At 42.4% G+C, this 24,280-nt stretch overlaps 1 protein-coding gene and 1 non-coding gene across 2 annotated transcripts; both read right to left on the bottom strand.

Annotated features, from left to right (window-relative positions):
• Window positions 1-31: 31 nt before the first annotated feature.
• LOC101721944 (zinc finger and SCAN domain-containing protein 9) lies at window positions 32-23,353 on the bottom strand. Its single transcript, XM_087181126.1, is given in 9 exon segments — window positions 32-773; window positions 776-873; window positions 875-1,160; window positions 2,881-2,922; window positions 2,925-3,039; window positions 3,197-3,426; window positions 3,429-3,461; window positions 3,464-11,844; window positions 11,981-23,353. Coding segments are annotated over 8 exon segments (1,182 nt in total). The 5' UTR covers window positions 3,603-11,844; window positions 11,981-23,353; the 3' UTR covers window positions 32-534.
• On the bottom strand, window positions 11,458-11,539 carry Trnas-gcu (transfer RNA serine (anticodon GCU)). Its single transcript has one exon. It is a non-coding gene; the product is annotated as a tRNA-Ser (tRNA).
• Window positions 23,354-24,280: the final 927 nt, after the last annotated feature.

Genomic DNA, 24,280 nt, shown 5'->3' with positions numbered 1-24,280 from the left:
GATTCCTTGTCTGTAAAATAGGATGATAGTAATAATCTCCCTGTGTGGTTGCTTCTAGGACAACCATGGTTTGAGTAAACAGACACACTTCTGAGTGAAGCATGCAGCAGCACTGGTCACTATTACAAGGGGGAGTCTTGCAGGTGTCTGAGGGAACCAGTAGTGTACAAAGGTGTCCACAATGTAGGCAGGGTCATAAGAATACCAAAGACATTTATTATAAAACACCAGTGGAACACTATGTTATCTTTAGAAATTAAACATAGATACCTGATTTTTCAAGGATGTTGACTTAATCAGTATATTACTAACATGGGTCAGCAGCCAAAGATAAATAAGAGGACAGGGGTCATGAGAACAGGAAAGTAGCAAACAAAAGGGTAAGGAGCAGCTTCAAAAACACAAAATTGCCTTTTAGGATGTCCTGGGCCAAAGGTCAGTATATGTTCCAAACATGTTTAGTGGAAACAGGAAGAAAGGCATTTTCTGGTTTTATCCTAACCCCTAGAACTTGGCCAGACTTGGAGAATTCATTCACAGCAAATGCTGGCTCATGTCAGCCACCGTGTGGATCTTCTGATGCCGGATGACATCGCAGTGGTGATCAAAGCTTTTCCCACAGTTTAAGCACTGGTGCGGTCCATCTCCAGTGTGGCTTCTCTCATGCTCGATGAGAAACGACTGGAGACTCTAGCTTTTTTCACACTGGGTGCACTGATAGGGCTTCCCCCGCTTGTGGATTCTCGGATGCTGGATCAGACCTGCACTCTCCTGAAGGCCCTCCCGCACTCCTTACAGTGGTACCACTTCTGTATATTGTGGATCCCTAGGTGATTAACTAGCCCAGAACTTCGACTGAAGGTTTTCCCACACGTTACATTTGTAGGGTCTTTCTCTAGTGTGAATTCTCTGGTGTTGAGTGAGGCCTGAGCTCTGAGCAAAGCTCTTCCCACATTCCTCACATGAGTGTTGCCCGTCTGCTAAGCCCATGGCCCGCTGCCTCTCTGGCCCACCTTTATGACACCCAACTTCTCCACATCCACAGTCCTGCTGTGATACCTCCCAGGGCTGACCATGAAATGTTTTCCCATGTGGCTCTACTACCCTTGGACAGTTTTTCCCTAGCACCAACTCTCTGTCTTCAATCTCGGTCATTCCATCTGAAACGAAAAAGGAAAAGTGTCTTTTGTTCACTGAGCCCAGGAGAGGATGACTGTTCACAGAATGGAGGGTAGCCTAGACACAGAAAGGTGTGAGCACCTTCCCCAGGAATGAGGGAAGTCTGCCCTCCTAGGTAAATGTAGCTCAGGCATCCCCATGTGGACATGGCCGGGGGAGAATTTTTATACTTCATAGATAGAGAAGGGTCAAGATCAAGGTGGCTTCTCTCTCCCCCTTGTGAGCTCGGGAGCTTCAAAGAGAAACTCTGCAAGGAAAGTGACTCACTCATTCACTTGTGGAATTCATATTAAGCACTCCAGGTGCTTCTAGGGGAACTTCATGACTTTCAAATCACACAGGCCTGTGCTCTGGCTCCTCCCTTTCTGGAAGCTCTCACCTCAGGGAAGAGCAAGGCTCATCCTCACACTCCCTTTAAGTCTTTGCTCAGTGAAGTCCATCTTCATTCTTCTATTTAATACTACAATCTCTGTGCCTCATCCATTGCACCGTTGCTTTTCATGGACAGGGTCTATGTTGCCCAGGCTGGTCTCAAACTCCTGGGTTCCAGTGACCTTCCTGCCTCAGCCTCTTTAGTAATTGTGACTACAGGCATGTGCCACTGCACCTGGCCCCATTGCACTTTTTTTTTTTGATACTGGGGATCGAACTCGGGACCTTGCGCTTGTGAGGCAGGTTCAGTGCCACTGAGCTAAATCCCAGCCCTCCCATCATACTCTTCATCACCCTTGTCTTGTTCTGTTTTATTTTTATTCCACAGCACATATCACCTAATATACTGTCATCTTCTTTTTTATGTTTATTATTGTCTTTTTCTTCCTAAAATCTAATCTCCTTGAAGCAAGACCTTTGTACCTTATTCTCTGAGAATCATACCTGGTATATACTAGCTCAAAAATTGTTGTTGAATGAACTGAACGAATGAATGAAAGTAAAAGAATTGAAACCTATCCTACTATTAGGGCCTTAGCTGACTGGCACCTAAGGCAAAGGCTGCCCCACCGGACTGGCCCAACCTGGATATGTCCAGCCAACCCACCAGATTCTCTCTGCCAGGGAGTGAAGGGAAGAACTGAACTGTAAGGTACAGTCCTTGTAAGAGGAAGAGTCATCAGAGCTCTCTTCTCTGCACATGCACAGAGGAGGCCACATGAGGATGCATTAAGAAGATGGCCACACACAAGCCAGGAAGAGAACCCTCACCAGAAACTATACCTGACATCTTGGACTTCCAGCCTTTAGAATCGTGACAAAACAATTTTCTATTGTCCAAGGCAGCCAGTCTATGCTATTCTGTTGTAGAAGCCTATGTAACAGAATATAGTAAAACAATATAAGACAATTATCAACCCCGTTTTGTAGCTAAGAGAACCAGGGTCTACTGGTTAAGTAACCCATTCAGTAATGCAGCTTCCATGAGGTAAAGTCATGATCAGCAATGTCTGTCAAACCCTGAAGCCCATTCTCTAAAGCCACATTCCACAGTGATTCCTGAAAGCTTCCTTACATACAATGTGCTAGAGTCCAGAAAGCTTCCAAATGGTCCTCAGGAAGAAGATTATACCAGGGGAGGATAAAGATGGGTAGCCCTGCTGCTACCTGGTAAGGAGGCTTTCAATCCTATCCTTGCTCAGCTCTGGGTTGTTTAGTTTTGCTTGGCCAGGAAAGAGATGTCAACATCAGATAAATCCTGTCCCTCACCTGTCTCTCCACTAGGATGGGACTGCTGGGCAGGATCACAGTGAGCTGGGGCTCCATAGGCTGGCACTGAAGGCTCAGTGACGACTGCTCTTCTACAGGCAGTTTCTCTCTGGAGAGGACTTGTCTGTGAGTTACCATCCGGGGACAAAGAAACAAGATCTGATTTCTGGAGAAATTTACTGTCTTAAACACTTTCCAAAAAGAAGGGTGTACCAAGGTGGGTCTTATTACCAAAGTCTAGGGGATATAATGCAGAGGATACAAAGGTCCTTGGTGCCCCACATAATATTCTTTCCTAGCAAACCTCCCTTCCTACCTCATGTTGTGGTTCATCAAGTTCTCTCTCCAGCTCTTCCAACAAAATCACAACCTCTTCCCCACTCTCTGGACAGTGCTTCCTTATCCAGCCCTGCAGCTCCTTGGGGAGAATGATCAGGAACTGCTCCAGCACCAGCAGCTCTAGGATCTGCTCCTTTGTGCTCACATGTGGCTTCAGCCACTGGTAGCAAAGTTTCTGAAGTCGATTAAGAGCCTCTCTTGGTCCCCAGTCTCCTGGTAGCAGAGCTGCCGAAAGTGCCTTCAGATTTCCTTGCTAGGGCATTACTGCGTTTCAATCTGGATTCCTGCTTTTGGAGCTGACTTTCTGCCTCCACTTTCATCATTGCAAGCTCTTCCAACACCTCAGGAGCTTGAAAATCCAGGGATAAAATGTGAATATTCATCTTGACCTTGAGCAGCTCTTAAGGCACCCTTCAAAACACACCCTTGGATGCTTCTAAGCAGTGAAAATAACTTAGAGAAAAATGGCAATGACTGATGATAGAAATTGGTATCAGTAATTATCACAGATCAGAAAGCTTTACCCTGAAAGAAACTGCTTGGTGAGCAAAGGATGGATATAACAGAAAAATAGGTTATAAAGTACAAAGTACAGAGACTTCCAAGTTACTCTGATCTAGATTTGACTCTGGTTCTAACAGTAATTGTGTGACTTTGTGCTGATTTCTTATGTTCTTTCCATCTGAGCTTCTCTATATGAAAAAGAAATAGCAGTAATACCTTACAGAGTTCATGGTGGGGGCGTGCTGAGGATGTACCGCTGCAGTATAGAGCCTGTCTAGCATGTGTAAGGTCCTGGGTTCAATCCCTAGTGCTGCCAAAAAAGAACAAACAATCCCCTTACCTAACAGTTCATGGAAGTAGCCCATGAATTAGGGATCACACAGATGACTCAGAAAGTCTTGCTATAAGTTTGAACTCACTGCAAAAAAATCAAATTAGAAAACGAACAATTGGAATAATGTTCCTGTTCTTGATGAAAGGTACAAACCAAGAGTTACTGAAATCTTTTCTTGAACTTTAAAAAATCAATTTATTTTTTATTTACTTTTTTTTTTGGTACCGGTGATCGAATTCGGGTCCTTGCGCTTTCGGGGCAGGTGGCAGAACCACTGAGCTACATCCCCGGCCCAAATCTACAAAACAATCACTGAAGAATGGTATCATTTTCACTAAACCTATGGAAAGCAAAGGTGAGGTGCATTTCAAGTCCTGTGAGCTCTCCACACTGCCCAGCTGCTTTCTGAGTAGCTGTGGACACACACAAAAATCTCCAACATGCTTTCAGATTTTTAAGGCTACCTTTAATCCTCACCAGAACCGCCTGAGATTTTACTCTAATCATCATCTCACTAGGTACTAAAGGGAGAGGAGGGGGAATTTAGTAGCTTATCTGAGGTTAAATGTGTTGTGAGGAAGTTCTGAGAATTCACAGAAGGGTCCATGTGTGTGTGCTGTGTGTTATGTGTGTTGTGTGCTGTGTGTCCTGTGTGTGCGGTGTGATGCATGGTGTGCTGTGCTGTGTGTTATGTGTGTTGTGTCCTGTGTGATGCATGGTGTGCTGTGTCACGTGTGTGCTGTGTGATGCGTGTCATGTGTGTGCTGTGTGGTGTTATGTGTGTTGTGTGCTGTGTCCTGTATGTGCTGTGTGATGCATGGTGTGCTGTGTGTTATGTGTGTGCTGTGTGATGCATGTGTGTTATATGTGCGGTGTACGATGTGTGGTGTGTTACGTGTGTGTGGTGTGGTGTGTGTTGCATGCTGTGTCCTGTGTGCTGTGTGATGCATGGTGTGCTGTGTGATGGGTGTGTCACGTGTGATGTGTGTCATGTGTGTGCTGTGGGATGCGTGGTGTGTTATGTGTATGGTGTGATGCGTGGTGTGTCGTGTGTGCTGTGTAGTATGTGTTGCGTGCTGTGTGTCCTGTGTGCTGGGTGTGTCATGTGTGATGCGTGTGTGTCATGTGTGCGCTGTGGGATGTGTGGTGTGTACTTGTGATGTGTCATGTGCTGCACGCTGGCTTGCGCTGGGGTTTTCTTCTGCGCCCCAGCGTCCCTCCTCGGCCCCCGTGTCTCCCTCACCGTGACAGCGACCTCACCTAGGTCCTCCCTGCCCCACCTCCCAGGCTAGGCTCATCTGCCGCACCCTGCCTCAGCCCGCCACCCCCGGGCCGAGCTCAGACCTGGAAGAGCGGAAAGGTGCGGTAGGAGGCTCCGGCATCGCCTGGGGGCGGGAAGAGCGCCCGCGGAGGAAGATGCGGCCGTCGCACTTCCAGCAAGTCTAGGAGCCGTGTCTCGGTGCCCGGCCTCCAGCGCTGACTGACCTGAATTGGCCCCGTTTCGGGGCGTCCGGCTCTGGGAAGCCCTGTGCTTCAGAATTAGAATTTCAGCCTTGAGTGGGCTTCGTACAGGTTATAAACTCAAAAACAAAACAAAACAACAACAACAACAAAATGATGAAGGCTAGGCCATCAGCCTATGAAAAGATTGATTTTTTAAGATATTTTGAAAAAGTAATATATTATATTTTAAAAATAAAAACTCCTTTCTTAGTCTTGCTCCCTGAGATAGTCAGTGTCACCGTTAGTTTGAAATTTGTGCGTCATTTTGATCTCTTTCCTTTCCAGTTTGCTATAAAAGTTGTCTGAATTTTAGTAATTATAAATCGAAAATAAGTATTGGTACAAATAAATGTTAAAGGGGCTGTTAGTCATTTATCAATGTTATTGTGCCAACCAGAGTGGTGGTGTGGTATAATCTATGTTTTAGCGGAAGCTCATGATTTACTTTATTAAAACAGTAAGACTGAATCTTGTTTTTTATTTTATAAAGATGATATGCATACATTGTAACATCCACCAAGGTTTCAGAGCACACCAAACACTTTTCTGCAATGAAATGTGCACCGTATGGACCGTCAACTTAAGTGGGTTATATACAGACCATAATGAATCTGTTTAGTGTACTACAGGATTTGCCCTCGGATGAATTTTCTTGCCAAATTTATGGGAAAAATACTTAAAAGTTTTTAGAATTTAAAACTGTAAATAAGGGATACTGAGTAAGTACTAGTGTTTGATTTCTTTTAGATATTGAAATATTTTCAAAATAAAACTTAAAAAAAACTCTCCTAGTCCTGCCTGCAGCCATTTCACTCCTTAGAAACAATCAAAGTTATTGATTTCTTATGTAGCATTTCAGAGATTTTTTGCATATAGAAGTAAATACTTATATATAATTTGTCCCTGGTATTTTACATGAACAGAGAATTATGCATAGCGTTCTTTATTTTGCTAGTTTTATTTAATAATAAATCTTGGAATTTTTCCCATTATCATATACATAGTTACCTCGTATTTTTAATAGCTGCATTATGCAGATTTACCTAGTTGGCCCTCTATTAATAGGCAATTAGGCTATTTCCAATCATTTTCTGTTTATAAATAATGTTGAACTAAATAGTTTCAAACATACATCATCTTACATATGTGTCAGTATATCTCTAGGATAAATTCTTAGAATTTCTGAGTCAAAGAATACGTGCATTTGTAAAATTGATGTACACTGCTAAATTGAACTCTGGAGTGATTATAAAATTTTATAGCTCTCTGACAATGAAAGTGATATCTCTTCCCACTCTTACCAAACTTTTGATCTTGGATAATCTGATAGGTTATTAAGAAAAGGCGATTATTGTAGAGTTAATTGCATCCTTATATATGAATATAGTTGAATTAGCTAATATTTATGTACTTTTTATTCCTGTGAATTTTCTGTTCATAACCTGTTTGTCTTGTTTATGGTAGTCTTTCTCTTGACTTGTATGATAATCATATAGTAAGAAAAGTACCCTGCATGATAACTTAGAATTTTTCTACTCAACTTTATGATTTTTGTTATGTTCTGCAGAAACTTTTAATTTTTAAGTACTTAAATTCACTAATTTTTTCTGTTTCTGGATTTTGTGTGATACTGAGAAAAGCCCCTCTCCCTCAGAACCAGGGATCGAACTCAGGACCTTGTGTTTGCCAGGGAGGAACAGCACCACTGAACTACATCCTGGCCCTGAGAAAAGTCTCTTTGTGCCAGATCAATAAATGAAAATTCTCATAGGATTTCTTCTAGTGCTTGGTTTTGTTTTGTTTTCCTACTTCAATTTTTTGTTTCGTTTTTTGAGACAGGGTCTCGCTGTGTAGTTCAGCGATCCTCGAATTCAGTATGTAGCCCAGGCTGGCCTCGAACTCACAGGCACCCTCCTGCCTCAGACTCCCGAGTCCAGGAGCATGTGCCACCACACCTGGCCTACTTAAATTTTTGAACTGGAAATTATCCCGTTATAAAATGGGAGCTGTGAATTACATTCTGTTTTTCAGATGTCTGCTCAGGTGTCCCAAGACCGTTAAGTAATCCATCTTTTCTTCACTTATGGAAGTGATCAAATGTTAAATACTTGTGCAAGAAGGCGCATATTTTCCTTGTTCTTTTTTTTTCAAAAATTTCCTGGCCATTAATGTATGTTTATTTTTCACATAAACATTTTCAGTTTGAAAACAAAATTGTTTTAAAATTGACTTTATATTAAATATTGTAGAGCAAATTGATGTCTTTTCATATATTGGGTTTTTCTACTGTGTGGCCATGTGTGTGTTCAAGTATAGGAAAGCAACAGTTGTCTATTTGAGTAAATATGTATAATTTTATAAATGATTAGGATATCTTCATATATCTAATATAGTGACAATTTTAGTTCCTTCTTTGTGATTTGAATAATTTTAATTTCCATAGAACACTATAATAGCGGTGAGACATCTTTCTAATATGTAGCTAACTTCAAAGGGAACCCATGTTTTCTCCGAGGACAATGTTGACGTTTGATAGGTTTCATCCTGTTAAGTAAGGAATTATCTATTTTTTTTAAGTTCAGAATATTTTAAGTCGATGCTAATGCAGTCAAATGTCCTATGTCTAAATTCTTACATGCGTTTTCTTCCTAGGTTATGCCAATATGATGAATAAAGATTTAATTTTAAACAATTTTACCTACAGCTATATTTTACCATGGTGAGCAATGTATTATTTTAATGTGCTGCTGGATGGTTTGCTCCCATGATATTAAGGATTCAGTAATAGTGAGAATAAGAATATATGATTTTCTTACTGGTAATCAATGTGAGTTTGATGATCGCATTAAAATTATCTGCTTTATAAAAATTCGCCCGCGAAGCTTTTATTTCTGATCCTTTGGGGAAGCAGTTTATTGATAACTTTTACGTCTTCAGTTGTTAGTGGTATCTTCGATTTGGTATTTCTTAGGTTGCCTTGGTGTATTAACAAGAAATACATTTTTGCATAGCGTTAAACAAAGCAGTAGCCTTTAGTTTGATCTGCATTTGTGGTTGCAAACACCGCTGGCACCACCGGCCCTGGGGTCCGGACGGAGCGGCGGCGGGGGAAACCGGGAGAGAGCTCGGGATTCCCGGGACTGGAGGCGGCGGAGGAACCGGAGCCCGAGGAGGGGCCGAGGGCCTCGCGCCTCGCGGGACGGATCGCGTCCTCCGCCTGAGCCCTTCCTGCGCGGAGCTCCGCGGATTCCCACGTTTCAGTCTTTCGGGTTCTGAACGTTTTCAGCCTAACGGGCCCGGGAACCGAAGCCAGCGCCGCGGACCTTGCTCTGCGGCCGGAAGGCTGCAGGCCTGGCCGCCCTTCGCACGCTGCCAAAGCAAATTCAGTAGCAGTTTGAAAGTCCTTGGGCCAGGGATTCAGCTCAGTGGTTCCGCCGCCTGCCTCGCAAGCACAAGGTCCCGAGTCCTTTCCTTGGTACTCCCCCCAAATCCTTGCACCCCCAAATCAATTCCTTTTTTCCCCCACTATCAGGAACCGAACTCAGGACCTTGTGCTTGCCAGGCAGGCGCAGTGCCGCCGAGCTACACCCCCGGCCCCGGCCCCAGACCAAGACTAAGAAGAATCCACGCCAACAGTTCGGTGCGAGCAGCACACAACCGCGCGCAGTGTCTGCTTCGCTGTCCGGAAAACGGAAACTGCTTGGCTGGGCCGTGCCGCGGGACCCCTCACCTCGGCGCTCTATGCACTGCACGATGACCTCGCCGACCTGTCCCGGCCGACAGCAGAGATCTGCCTGTTACGCGTCCAGCTGGCTGAAATCTGGGAGGCCGCGCGTAAAGACCACGCAGACCGGGCGCCGGCACCGACCCTCGCTGCCCCGCCACCGACCCTCGCTGCCCCGCCGGTTCCTTCCGGTCGGCTCTTCCCTCCACTCCCAGCTCCCGGCGGTCAATTAGGTCAAACCCGCCTTTTCCGGGGTGGAGCTACGAGGCCCGCGTACCGCTGTGTGGTTTCTGGCTCGCTTCGTGCGGTCGCTCCCGAGGTGCGTTCGCCTCGCCTCGGGGTGAGTAGTTTCCCGCTTGCTTGCTCGCTGGCCGCACCATCCCCGCCGGGCCCGCCCTTGCCCGAGTGCGCGAAGTCTCGAGGCCGCGGTCGGGGCGGACGTGTCCACCCCAAGAGTAGAGGGCCTGGCTGGAAAGAAAGGAGGTCTGCTGAACGAAAAGCCGGAGGCCGAACGAAGAGCCACCTGCGCCGCAGTCTCTGCCGCTGGGGACCCGCCCTCCCTCTCCTCGAGGCAGCGCCTAACCCTGGTGACCCCGCTTCTAAGACCACCTGAACAGCCAACAACGCGACCCATCTCCTTAGACCTCGCTGGGACTCCTCCGACCGAATCCAGAGGGCTCCTCCGCCGGTTTCTCGCTTCTCCGGCTGGATGGCCTTTCCTCCCACTTTGTAGACTCATGAAGCTGATTTTGTCAGACCACAGGTCTTCAGTCCCACATTACCTAACTGCAGACCCCGCTCTACACGGTTGGAGGGAGTAATTCATTTTGGCAGAACCAGAAGGTGCAGGGTGGCCTTTCATGCGGGTGTTGGATGGTGGCAGAAATGTGGCTTTTGAGGGAAAGGAGACTTTAGCCATGCACACAGAATCTAGATTAGTCACATTTTCAAAGGCCAGAAAAGAAAACAAAACTAGAGCAAATAAACCCCAGACAAATCAGGGTCACTTAGTGCTTGTTAAAGTGCAAACAGCTGGTCGCCAGCTCTGAGGCTGCTGTTTTTAGTTTCCCAGTGGCTGGGACCACACTTCTGAGAATCACAGGACAGAGGCATCGTCTGCTTTATCAGAGCCAATGCCTTAACTCTTGTGTCCAATTTCTGACCTTGGATTCACACATTTTAAAATTCTCATTCTCTTAAGACAAACGAATCCTAGTCTCAGGCTAACCTCACCATTAAATCCTGTCCCACAATAAAAATAAAATAAAGACGGAGCAGGCTGGGGATTAGCTCAGCTCGATTTGCCTCTGGGTTCGATGCCCAATACCACACACACACACACCACACACGCACACACACACACACACACACGCACACGCACAAATACATAACAAATAAATGGAATGTGCTGCTCATTTTCTTCTCTAAAGGTCAGCCAAGTCGCAAGTAGAACCTACACAATTCTGAGTCTGCCTTCCTCGGAAGAAGTCCTTAGTCCTAAGAGGGAATGTTGTATGGATTGCTCTTTTTAGCTCTATCATGTTTCTAAGACAAACACCCTTGTCCCTGTCAAATATGGGGATTCACAGGCAGTAACAGTTGGTTTCAAAGTTAGCAGAGAACTCGCTGCCAGTGGTATGCACCTGTGTCTCAGCTCCGGGGGTGGCCAAGGCAGATCCCTTGAGCCCAGGGGTTGCAGGCCAACATCGTGAGAGCCTGACTCAAAAATAAACAGGTAACAATCTAGCATAAAAAATAGCAGATGAAAACTGCAGCAGAGATAAGGTTAGTCTGAAAATGCCTTAATTAACCTACAAAGTTTGTGACATAATTTTGTGTGTAGAATAGTTCCACTGATAAAGATGACTTTATCAGTTCCTTTAAATTGGTTAGGCTTTTATATGGCTCTCACTTGATTCTTCAGCTCTTTGCTTAGTGGGGAATCCCAGTCAATCCAAACTTGGGAGGAGGGAGTGGAAATTTGGCAGGAGATGAAACATGAACCAAATACATCAACTAACGAATTAAGTTCACAGGCGGCTAAGCCTGCTGAGGAAGCAGAGAACAAGAATAGAGGGAATTACTCTGGGTGGAGACTAAGGAATTTACTCAGGAAAAGTTAGGGTTCCACTGTTCGGGACTCCGGGGGGCCAGGGCAAAAGCATCACCTCACCGACGGGGGTGGGATTCGAACCCACGCGTGCAGAGCACAATGGATTAGCAGTCCATCGCCTTAACCACTCGGCCACCTCGTCACACGCGGGCAGCCTCTCTCGCGCTCTTCCTCCCTGCAGGGCTGCAGCTGAGCCAGGCGTCACCAGTGCGTTCCGCAGCCCCGCTCGGGCCACAGCGCGTTCGGAACCTGGGTCCTGGGCGCCAGCTTGGCCGAGACTGGGGACGCCGGGGCTCGGGCGGGGTCCGGTCCCGCTGTCCCAGCCGCAAGGCGTGGTTGTGAAGCGCTGTTTTTCTCTCTCACGCGCGTTTTGGGGTGGAGTTCTAGGGGCTGGGCAGTGGGCGCGCTCGGCCACTCCGAGGCCGCTGCATTTAAAGTGCCTTCGGTCTGCACGAAACAAAACAAGAAAACAAAAAAACACCACAGGGGGACTTCAATCCAACACTGAGAGAAACAATCCTGTTTGTTCCTTCCAACCAGGCAAGTTACACTGCAGGTTTCTGTGCCCACCCAGGACCCTCACCGTTCAGCAGCGACTCGGGCAACCTCCTCCGGGCCGTGACCGGTGATTTCTGGGCCAGTTCTGGGAGCAGGGGCCGGGCGTGTCTGCTCCTGAGCCAGACTCCCGAAGCTCCACTGGGGCGCGCTCTCTCCCGCTGCTGCTTGGCCTCCGGGCTACACCAGTGCCAGGTGTAACAGTAGATATTGTTCAATGAACTAATAAAGCATTCTAGATTTAATACAAAATCTAAGCACCAGAATCAAGCTGAAAGATACTTTCAATTAAGCCTCTTGGATTAAATATCTGTTTCTACAGGAAAAAACACCCATAAAGTTGTAATGAGTATTGTTGTGGCTGTGTCTAGACGTCCCCCAAAGCCTCATGTGGTCACAGGTGGGGCTTTTTCAGAGGTGGCTGGGTCTAGAGTGTGCGATGCTGGAACTGATTCGTGGTGCAGTGCTGGCTCAAGGACACTAGGGTTAAGGGTGTGAGTGCTGCCGACGCTGAGCAGCCTGGATCAGGTATAAAGGATAGAAACAGCTGTGGTCGGCCCTTAGTGCTTTTTGCTACCTTCTGTCCACCGTGAACTGTTTCTCCTCCGCAATGACACACTGCCTTGGAGCCAGCCTAGTTTGGACTGGAACCGCTACAAACTGTGAGCTAAATAAACTTTTCTCTTTTAACTTTGGGTGTCAACGTATTTTGTATCAGGAAGAAAAGTAACTAGGACAAATATTAAATGAGTTAATATTAAAATGCTTAGAAAATGTGTGTAGCAAATTAAGCACTGTGAAAACCACTTGACGTTACTGTAGTTTCTATGACTATACTAATACAATAAATAATAAACTATCAATTAATAATCTGCAGTTCTAGAGCCGGGGATTTAGCTCAGTGGTTCCGCCACCCACCTTGAAAGTGCAAGGACCTGAATTCGATCCCCGGTCCCCCCACCCAAAATCTGCAGTTCTATTCAATAAAATAAAACCTAGTAGAGGAAAGAAAAAGAACCAGGAAAAAAATACCACATATATTCAATCCACAGGGAAGAATCAAATAGTAAATACATTTGTAACTACTTCCTAACTTATGTGTAACAGTGTTAAAGACATGATTATATCACCTGTCTTTTCCTATTCCCACTTTAGATTTCTGCTATCATGCAAGTAAATTGGCTCAATGAAGTTGACAGAAAATTGCATAAGGGCTACTAAAATGTATAAACCTCAAGGCTGGAGATGTAGCTTGGTGGTAGAGCAATTGCCTAGCACACTTGAGGCCCTGGTTCAATCTCTATCACTGCTAAAAAGGGAAAAAGAATGAAAACCCCTTCAGAGAATTATGCTAGAGAATATCTACACTAGAGTGAAATACTCATACCGTGCATCAAAATTTTTAGTAGCTTAACATTAAAATCTCTGAAAGTCCTCCAAAATGGAATACTCCATTATATAAACATATGGTCAGGCAAAACATTATTGTACAACCATTAAAAAGAAAACTGATCTCTATTTATTAACGTTCAAATTTTTCACCATTAAGAGAAAAAGGTAGATTGCAGAACAGTATATATAGTTTGTTTCTGATGATACAGAGAACTTAGATATTTAGTATCAGGGTGGCTTCTTTTAGCTTTAGCCTCAATTTTTTTTTTTTTTTTTTTTTTGGTAGCAGGGGTCGAACTCAGGTCCTTGCATTTGCAGGGAAGGTGGCAGAACCACTGAGCTAAATCCCCAGCCCTAGCCTCAATTTTATGAAGGTACTAAACTTAGAGTTTCATGTTATCTTCAAAGGTGTATTGTGGAGGTGTATGTGTATCTGTGTTTATAGTAGACATACAACCACTGTGTATATCTCTAAGAGTTAAATTAAGAGGTTTCAATCCATCTTCATATTTTCTTTTCTTTTTTTCTTTAAAAATGTGTTTATTTTTTTTAAAAATCAGTTGTGGGGCCAGGGATTTAGCTCAGTGGTTTCACCTCCTGCTGTGCAAGCGCAAGGACCCGAGTTCGATCCCCGCTACCAAAAAAAAAAAAAATCAGTTGTGTACAAAAGTGTTTCATAGTTTTTAATTCTCAAGACAAATACCCAACCCTCCACCCACAGCCCACCCTGCTTCAGTGGTATTTCTGGTAACCCACCCATTTTCCCCTTACAGGAAGTTAATGGCTCAGAATAGACCCTCCTACAGAATTTATCATCACTAACAGACTGTTTAGAGTACAGATCTAAGAAGCTAACAAGCAAGGTTCTTTCTCAGTGAGGTTAATGAGAATCCCTATAATGGCAGTTGACTTCCAGCAGACACCACAACAAAGCACCATCAATTGCTGAAAGCTAAAAAATAGATTATTGTTTTCAATAGTATTTCATTTTCTATTGGAAAATTCTTTAAATAGCATTAAATGAGTCTCTTTTCCCCCAAAGACATAGTCTAGCTTTTATTATGATGCCTGTAAATAGTAGGTTACAGCAAGCAGATAAGGGTCGTTCACAGTACAGTGCATTGACTTCTATCCACTCACGCTCAGACCAAACCAATAAGCTATGCCACATCTGATTATAGATAGCAGCATGGTTGAAATAACCAAGCAAAAGGTGGCATATTCACAACTTACATTTGTAGGTGATGATGCAGGTTTATGAGACTAGATCAGTCCAATAAAGCAGTAACAAAGAAGGACAAAGGAGATAGTAACACTCCCTTACCCCTATGCCACAAGATTTTTTGATCTATATTGCAAATACAATGTGTGACATCATTTGTAGACCCTAAAGAAAGTCACACTTTGTTTGGAAAAAGGCTATTCATCAGTATACTTCAAGTTGCTGTCTTCACAATGTAGCAACCAGCTAATAGTTTCAATTGGTACTAAAGAACAGAAATGCATTGCTTCTAGGCCTTTTGGCTAAGATCAAGTGAAGAACAGAAATGCAACTTTTTTGAATCAAATGGTTTGTACCCTAGAATTGAAATTCCTTGGAACTAGACAAAGTGATTAATACAACATCAGTTTGTAAAAGTCCATGAAATAAAGTTAATTGTAAACAAACAACTTCCTTTTTCATTTCTACGTTTTTTTCCTATGTACAAGAATGGTACACTTGGCTCCCGGCTATTTTCTGCCAGATTCATCTTAAATCTTTAAACCACAACAAAACTTCTTTATTTCCTGTTTCTACATAGAATTAAGAAAACATTACCATACCTCTACCGCAGCGTTTTAAAAGCTCAAATCAGGCATACACTTATAGTCCAGATCTGCTTTTCACATTGGCAAACTTATGAAGCAGCCTAAAGAGTAATGTAATACGCTGCATTCAGTAGTACATACACAAGCAAACTCTAATTGCCAATTCTTTTCTTACAAATACTTTAAAAAAGAACTATTTTGCACAGTTTTAAGTGCCATTAACAATCATAAATGAGAAAAACTTTGAAAAAGACCAAAAGAACTCAATCTTTTTTTCACCTCATAGCTTATTTTTCTCAGAAACAAAATACTCAGATTCCAAACATTTATATATCCTTGGAGGTGTTTTCTGTGTTTACATAAACCATAGTCACAATTCTAAACATTTCAGAGCCAACTCAGAGCATCAAATTTAGTAGCAAGTTCCTCAAATATGCATGTTTGAGTTTGAAACTGCTATTCATTCACTCACTCACTCACTCACTCACTGGTACTGACAGACTGTACAACTAATTGTTTCTTCTTTTAAGTTAGCCACATACTCAGGAAACAGACCTGATTATAATAAGAGCCTATGAAAGTATCAGTGAATTTTAGCAAATCTGCCTGCTCTAAATGGAATTTAATGTTTTTAATCATAATTTTTGAGGGCTCTTAAATTCTAAAACACCACGAATTATAAGGCCAGGGATGCAGCTCAGTGGCACCACACCTGCCTAGTAAATGCAAGGTCCTGAATGCAATCCCCGATACCAAAAAAAAAAAAAAAAAATTATTGAAATAACTTTCACCAGGGTACTTTCTCCCTAGGCCTGAACTTTTAGTGTCCTTTTCCCAAACACATATGACACCAGAAGAAAAAAGTAATTGTCTTAGTTTCTATGTTTGGGAAGGTAAATCTATATTGAGAGAGGGGAGAAAAGAAACCAAACAATAGGAGAGTAGAAAATGTACCAGAAAGAAAAAGTATCATCATGTTAAAGGGAAATAAATTTTTATAATGAAAAATTCATTATGCAGAACCTATCAAACTAAATATTGTACTTTCCAATTACCTGGGCACTGGGGCTGAAGTGCAATCAGATGAGTAGATACCTGGCCAAGATTGGGGCAGTGTGCATAAAAATCAAAGCCGGATAGAGCTGCCTCCAAGAGTGGAGTATGTAATCATTTTTTTTTTTTTTGGTACAGGGGATCGAACTCGGGTCCTTGCAGTTGTGAGGCAGGTGGTGGAACCACTGAGCTAAATCCCCGGCCCTCATTTTCATATTTTCAAATTTCACTTGCATTTCTAATTTTGATAAACCAGTAACGAAGACAGCATGAAATTTTGCAACTCCTGGAAGACTGATTGATGCAAACACAAAAAATATGCTGACAGGTACATACCAATTATTAACAGCTGGCATCTCTAAGAGTGGGACTATGAAGCCTTTTATTGTCTTCACAAAATTTAATTTTTTTCCTGTATCATGAGTATGTATTACCTAGTAAGTTTAAAAAATAATGATGGATTCAAACAAATTATTTTAAAGAGTAGTCAACAGAGCCTAATACTGCTCAGAAATGAAATGAGATTTAAGAAGTGACCACCTGATTTAACAATTTCTAGGTATGGTATGATGGAGTTCCATCTTAACACCTTATAGTTCAAGGGGGTGGACATTACCTGTGAGCAGTCCAATTCCACACAGTATTTCAGAAGAGTGGGGGCAGGCTTTTAATCTGCGATATAGCACAGTGGTTATATTTGCCTTCTCTCCTGCCTGAGTAAACTCTTGGAACGCCCACCTGCGACCAGGAGCCGGTGAGGACCCCTGGGCAAGCCCACCAGCCACCCACAGAGCCACATGGGAGCCTGCAACAACAGAGAGCTCCTCACCCCCGCCTCTGGCCTCTTGGCTGTGCAGCTACCTGGTTCCACACTGCAGAGGCACAGGGGGTCATAAAGGCCATTGTCCTCAGCTGCAGAAGTGAACAACAGATAGAGGCCCTCTCTCAGGCTCCTTGGATGAAAACTGAAGCCCACTGGAAAAGTGAAGAGAATCTCTGCAGTAAAGGCACACCAGACCACCATAGCTGGTAAATTGGAGGGATCACCACCTCCCATCAGAACCTGGACTATCTTCAGGGGAAAGGCAGCTGGAACCTGCAATAGAACCTTGCAGAGTTCAATCTTGCAGGACAGGGAGCTCCACTTGGTCCTTGCAGCCAGAAATCAGTCTGAATCTCATAGGACTGCTTCTGGCTTGCTGAGAGTAATTGGCTTATAACTGCACACTACTGCCCAGGCTGCCTATTGTGACAGCAGAGACATACCCTGAAGGAAGCCCTTCACTTTTATCTTTTCTTTGTTATTTTCAAAATTACCACTATTTTTTTGCTCTGATTTTAAATTTTTTTCTTCTTTATCTACTCTTTTAAAATTATTTTTCTCTTTTTTCTTTCTTTTCTCTTTTTTTCTCTCTCTCTCCCTGACTCCCTTGCTGTCCCACATTGTTCTTTATCTCCCTTTGTGTTTCTGTTCTGGCCCTAATTCATATTTCTTCTTTATTTGTCTTTTCTTCTCTTTCCTTCTCTCACCTGTGTCCTCTGGCCTCACTGTTAACCTTCCCCTATCCTTCTACCTACCTATCCCTACCTCCCCACTCCTTCTAGCTCCCCATCCCAAACGGTAAAGTTGCTATATTGAAGAGTTTATTCACTATAAACATATGTTGGGTTGGTCCTTGATTTTGATCTAATTCACAGTTAAAGGTGATAGATTAATAACTACCACAAATTGTCATTTTCTAAGAGGTACTTGATGCTATTGTGTTGCTGATTGTGTCACTTGGGCTAAGGTGTTGTGATTGATCTAATCAGTTGTCCTTCTGGGTATAATGAAAATGAGATAGCCTCAGAGCCTTTAGAGACTCAAAATCTAAAGACCAGCTATATCTGGAAGACACCTCTTGTGGGGGGCCTTGCCCCCCCCCCCGCTAGAACTCTTGAGTGCCTTTTACGGGCATGTCTAAGCCTGCTGCAAGTCTACCCAGCAACAAGGAAGTAGCCCCAGTACCCTCCCCTTGCTCCCTCCCTCTAGCCCTACGGTATATATGCTGTAGCAGCTTCCGCAATAAACGAGACTTGATCAGAAACCTGTCTTGTCTCCATCTCTCGTGTCCCCTGTCCTTTGTCATTCTCGCTCCCCCTCTAGGGTCTCTGTTGACTTACCCACGGGCCGGGACAACCTCTGAGAAGCAATCATTCCATATGGGTTCTAAATACATCAACAAAGATACTTACAATAAGCAACGTCAAAGTATCAACCCAGGAACTAAACCAAGGGCAGTACCAAAAACAAAAATGACAAGACTTTGAGCAAGGCACAAACTCAGACTTCCACTCCACAAAAGGCAAATTAAGGGGGAAACGAGGTGGAAAATTCTGATAATCAACCACCTGGACACCCTAAACTGATAGCACAGGAAGTAACAAAACAGATGAATGAGGCTCTAGAAAAATTCAAAGCAGAAATAATCTCCCAGATAACTACAGAGATGGTGAACAGACTGAAAGACATGATCAGAGGCTCTAGAACATAAACAGATAAAAAAATAGATGAGCTCAGAAACATGCTGGAAGCCATGAATGCCCAGCATAAGAAAGAAATGGAAACCATGATCACCCAACATAAGAAAGAAATGGAATCCATGAAACAAATTCAAACAGATATTCAGCAGATTAAAAACTCCATTGAAAGCATGCATAGCAGACTGAGGGAATCTGAAGATAGAATATCAGAAGACAGGACTGCAGTTAAGGATCGTGAAAACAGAGATTTCTTAAAAATCGTAAGGGACCATGAGAAATCAATCTAGCAGCTGCTAGATGATGTAAAGAATAACGTAAGACTGATAGGAGTCCACAAAAAAGCAGGAGAAAGTACAATTGACATTAAAAAAAGACTGTTCACAGAAGTAATAGTAGAAAACTTCCCAGACAGAGGTGGAGCATTGGACATACAGATAAGTGAGGCATATAGAACTCCAACTAGCCATGATCAAAAAAAATCTCCATCTAGACATATAATAGTCAAGATCCCAGAAATCCAACAGAAGAACAAAATCCTACAGGCAATTAGGGAAAAGAAACAAATCACCTACCAAGGAAAGCCCATCAGAATCACGGCAGACTTCTCAACACAAACCCTGAAATCAAGGAGAGCCTGGAGTGAAGTATTTAAAGCCCTAAAGGAAAATAACTTCCAACCTAGACTGTTGTATCCTGCAAAATTATCTTTCAAACTCGATGGGGAAATTAGATACTTCCACAACAAAGAACACCAGAGAAATTTCATGAACTCCAAACCAGCCCTCCAAACAATTCTAAGCAATATCCTAGAAAAAGACAATGAAGGCTGGGCCGGGGATTTAGCTCAGTAGTTCCACCGCCTGCCTTGCAAGCTCAAGGACCTGAGTTCAATTCCTGATACAAAAAAAAAAAAAAAAAGAAAAGAAAATGAAGGTCACAACTCCATGAGGCCCAACAGAGGGAAACCACCAGGCAGGGTAAGACACTAAAGGGAAAGGGGGAAAAATAAGAAATAAAAGAGCCAACAACAGTAAAACATCATGACAAGGATGAGTCAATATCTGTCAATTGGGCCAGGGATTTAGCTCAGTGGTTCCACCGCCTGCCTCGCAAGCAGAAAGACCCGAGTTCGATCCCCGGTACCCCCCACCCCCAAAATCTGTCAATTATAACCATCAATGTTAATGGCCTCAATTCACCAATCAAAAGAAATAGACTGGCAGAATGGATTTAGAAGCAAAATCTAGCAATATGCTGTATACAAGAAACACACCTTACTCAAAAGGAAATCCATAAGACTGAAAGTAAAAGGATGGAAAAAAGTTTTCCATGACACAAGAACCCAGAAAAAAAGCAGGCATAGCAATCTTATTTACAAAGTAGATTTCAAACCAAAGCTAATTAAGAGAGACAAAGATGGTCACTACATCCTTGTGAAGGGAACAACCCAAGAGGAAGCGGTGACATAAATATATATCCACCAAATATGAATGCCCCCAACTATACAAAACAAGTATTAATGGACATGAAAAACCAAATAAGCACTAACACAATTGTAGTGGGGGAACTCAATATCACAAATAGACAGATCATCTAGACAAAAAATTAACAATGAAATTCTAGAACTGAATCAAGCTATTGAACAAATGGACTTAATAGATCTTTACGGAGTGTTCCACCTGACTAAATCAGAATACACATTCTTTTCAGCTGCACATGGGTCATTCTCCAAAACAGAGCACAGGCTAGCTCATAGGACATGTCTAAATAAATGTAAAAGAATTGAAGTTACCTCCTGTATATTATCAGACCAGAGTGCAATAAAATGGGAGGTCAATAACATAAGAAACCGCAAAACTCCCACAAACAGATGGAAATTGAATAACACCCTCCTGAACAACCAATGGGTCGGAGAGGAAATTAAAGAAGAAATTAGACAGTTTCTACAAGTAAATGATAATGCCAGCACAACATACAGGAATCTGGGGCCAGGGATTTAGCTCAGTGGTTCCACCACCTGCCTCAAAAGTGTAAGGACCTGAGTTCGATCCCTGGTACCCCAAAAAACCAAACCAAAACAAAAAAACATAGAGGAATCTATGGGAAACAATGAAAGCAGTTCTATGAGGGAAATTCATAGCAGTCAGTGCCCATATTAGGAAAACAGAGAGAATTCAGATAAATAACCTAATGCAGAACCTCAAGCTCCTAGAAAAAGAAGAGCATAACAAACCCAAAGCTCATACAAGAGATGAAATTATAAGGATCAGAACAGAAATCAATGCAATGGAGACTAAGAGAATGATACAGAAAATTAATGAATCAAAGAGTTGGTTTTTCAAAAAAAATAAATAAAATCAATAAACCTTTAGCCAATCTTATCAAAAACAGGAAAGAAAAGGCCCAAATCCATGGAATTAAGAATAAAAAAGAAGAAGTCACAACAGACCTAGCAGAAATCCAGAGGATCATCAATACCTACTTCAAGAACCTGTACTCTAATAAAATGGAAAACACAGAAGAAACGGACAGATTCCTAGATACATACGAATTGCCAGAGTTAAATTAAGAAGATATAGAAATTCTAAACACCCCAATTACAATGAGTGAAATTGAAAATGTAATAAAAAATTTACCAAAAAAGAAAAGCCCAGGTCCTGATGGCTTCACTGCTGAATTCTACAAGACATTTATAGAGGAACTATCCCCTTTACTCTTTAAACTTATCAAGGAAATTGAAAGGGAAGCAATACTTCCAAATTCATTCCTGGAAGCAAGTGTTACTTTGATTCCAAAACCAAGGAAAGACCCAACCCAAAAAGAGAACTACAGGCCAATCTCCCTAATGAACATAGATGCAAAAATCCTCAATAAGATACTGGCAAACAGAATACAGAGGGTCATCAAGAAAATCATACACCCTAACCAAGTTGGATTTATCCCAGGGATACAAGGACAGTTCAACATGTGTAAATCAATGAATGTAACACACTATATTAACAGAGTCAAGGACAAAAACCATATGATCATCTCAATGGATGCAGAAAAGGCATTTGACAAAATCCAACACCCATTCATGGTAAAAACCCTATAGAAAATTGGAATAGAAGGTCTTTATCTCAACCTGATCAAGGCTATCTATGAAAAACCAACAGCCAACGTCACACTAAATGGTAAAAAACTGAAAACTTTCATGCTAAAATCAGGAACAAGACAAGGATGCCTACTATCACCATTCATGTCAATATAGTTCTGGAAACATTAGCCACACCAATTAGAAAAGAGAAAGAAATAAAAGGAAGATAGGAAAGGAAGAAGTTGAACTGTCATTATTTGCTGATATGATACTTTACATAGAAGACCCAAAAGACTCGGACAAAAGACTTCTAGACTTAATTGACAGACTCAGTAGAGTAGCTGGATATAAGGTCAACACTCAAAAATCAATAGACTTCTTATACACAAATAGCAGACTCACTGAGAGAGAAATTAGGGAAACAATTCCCTTTACAATAGCATCCAAAAAAAATATCTAGGAATCAATCTAACAAAGGAAGCAAAAGACCTCTACATTGAAAACTACAACACCCTAAAAAAGGAGATCGAGGAGGATATAAGAAAATGGAAAGACATCCCTTGTTCCTGGGTAGGAAGAACCAATATAGTGAAAATGGCCATACTTCCAAAACTACTATATAGATTTAATGCAATGCCGATTGAAATTCCAACAATATACTTCACAGAACTAGAGAAAACAATCCAAAAATTCATTTGGAACCGGAAGAGTACTAGAATAGCAAAAGCAATTCTAGGCAACAGAGACATGGCAAGGGGTACAGCAATTCCCAACTTGAAACTATACTACAAAGCTACTGTGATAAAAACAGCATGGTACTGGGAAAGAAACAGACCTGAAGATCAGTGGAATAGAGCAGAAGATACAGAAACAACTCCAGACAACTTCGGACATACTCAGCCACTTCGTCTTTTTTTTTTTTTTTTTTTTTTTTTTTTTTTTTTTTTTTTTAGCTACCTCATCTTTGACAAAGGAGCCAACCACCCTCATTGGAGGAAAGATAGCCTATTTAATAAATGGTGCTGGAAAAACTGGATTTCAACTTGTCAAAATTAAAACTAGACCCATACCTATCACCATGCACTGAACTAAGATTGAAGTGGATTAAGGATCTAAATATTAAGACAGAAACACTAAACTTGCTAGAAGGTAAGTTAGGTTGAACTCTTGAAGACATTGGCATAGGAAAAGACTTTATGAACAAAACCTCAGTAGCATGGGAAGTAGCACAAAGAATCAACAACTGGGATCTCATCTTATTAAAAAGCTTCTGCACTGCAAGAGAAACCACCAACAGAGCTAAGAGACAACCTACAGTGTGGGAAAAAATTTTAGCCGCTGTTCCTCAGACAAAGGACTACTATCTAGAATACACAAAGAATTGAAAAAAATCAGACCCCCCCCAAATTCAAAGACGCAATTCAAAAATGGGCATCTGAAATGAACAGACATTTCTCAGACAAAGAAGTAGAAATAGCAAATAAATACATGAAAAAATGTTCAACAGCACTAGTCATTGGAGAAATGCAAATGAAAACAATGCTGAGATTCCACTTCGCTCCAGAAAGAATGGCTGCTATCATGAAATCAACCAATAACAAATGCTGGTGGGGCTGTGGGGAAAGAGGAACCCTGCTCCACTGCTGGTGGGAGTGCAGACTGGTGCAACCACTGTGGAAATCAATATGGAGATACCTCAAAGAACTAGGACTAGAGATTCCATTTGACCTAGCTATTCCCCTGATGGGGATCTTCCCCAAAGAATTAAAAGCATCATACCACAGCGATATAGCAGGACAGTTTGTAACAGTTAAAACTTGGAAACAGCCCAAGTGCCCATCAGCTGAAAACTGGATAAAGAAGATGTGGTTTTTTTAAATAAAATGGAATACTACTCAGCCACAAAGAATGAGAAACTAGACATTTATAACTAAGTGCATGCACATTGAGGTCATACTCTTGAGTGAAATAAATGGGACACACATGGGTAAGTACCGAATAGTTTCTCTAGTGTGAGAAACTGAGAGTGTAAATAAGGATGAAAATGATTAAAATGAATAACTGATAATTTGAAATAGGAAGAAAAGGTCCAAAAGGGTAGGGGTGGTGTAGGGAACAGGGAAAGGGGATGTTAGCAGAACCTCTGCAGTAAGTCCTAGTCTCCTTCGAGCCATGGCAGTACATGGTGAATTACAGGAAAGGTAGGAAAATGAGACTGAGAAGAAGCTGAGCTTTGGGTCTGATCAGTGCTGCTCTGGGTAGCAAAGACAAAGCCCCCAGCTTACCGCACCTTTTATTCAGTACTCAGTACATCGGGAGAAACAGATGTAACAGATGACTTGCAGAGAGTTCAGTATATCCTGCGTAAACAAGATGTATCAATCCAAGAACAAGGAGGAACTGAGCAGATGTTTGTTCCTCTCAGGATGTTTTCCACTCCCAGGATGTTTCTCGTCCTGGAGAATCACAGCATCA

Source organism: Heterocephalus glaber, unplaced genomic scaffold, assembly GCF_053883595.1.
Source record: "Heterocephalus glaber isolate CG9 unplaced genomic scaffold, H.glaber_assembly_v1.0 deba00001472, whole genome shotgun sequence".
In the NCBI taxonomy this organism is placed as follows: Eukaryota; Metazoa; Chordata; class Mammalia; order Rodentia; family Bathyergidae; genus Heterocephalus; species Heterocephalus glaber.
Note: the sequence above shows the minus strand (reverse complement) of the source record. Positions and strands in the feature narration are given on the sequence as shown.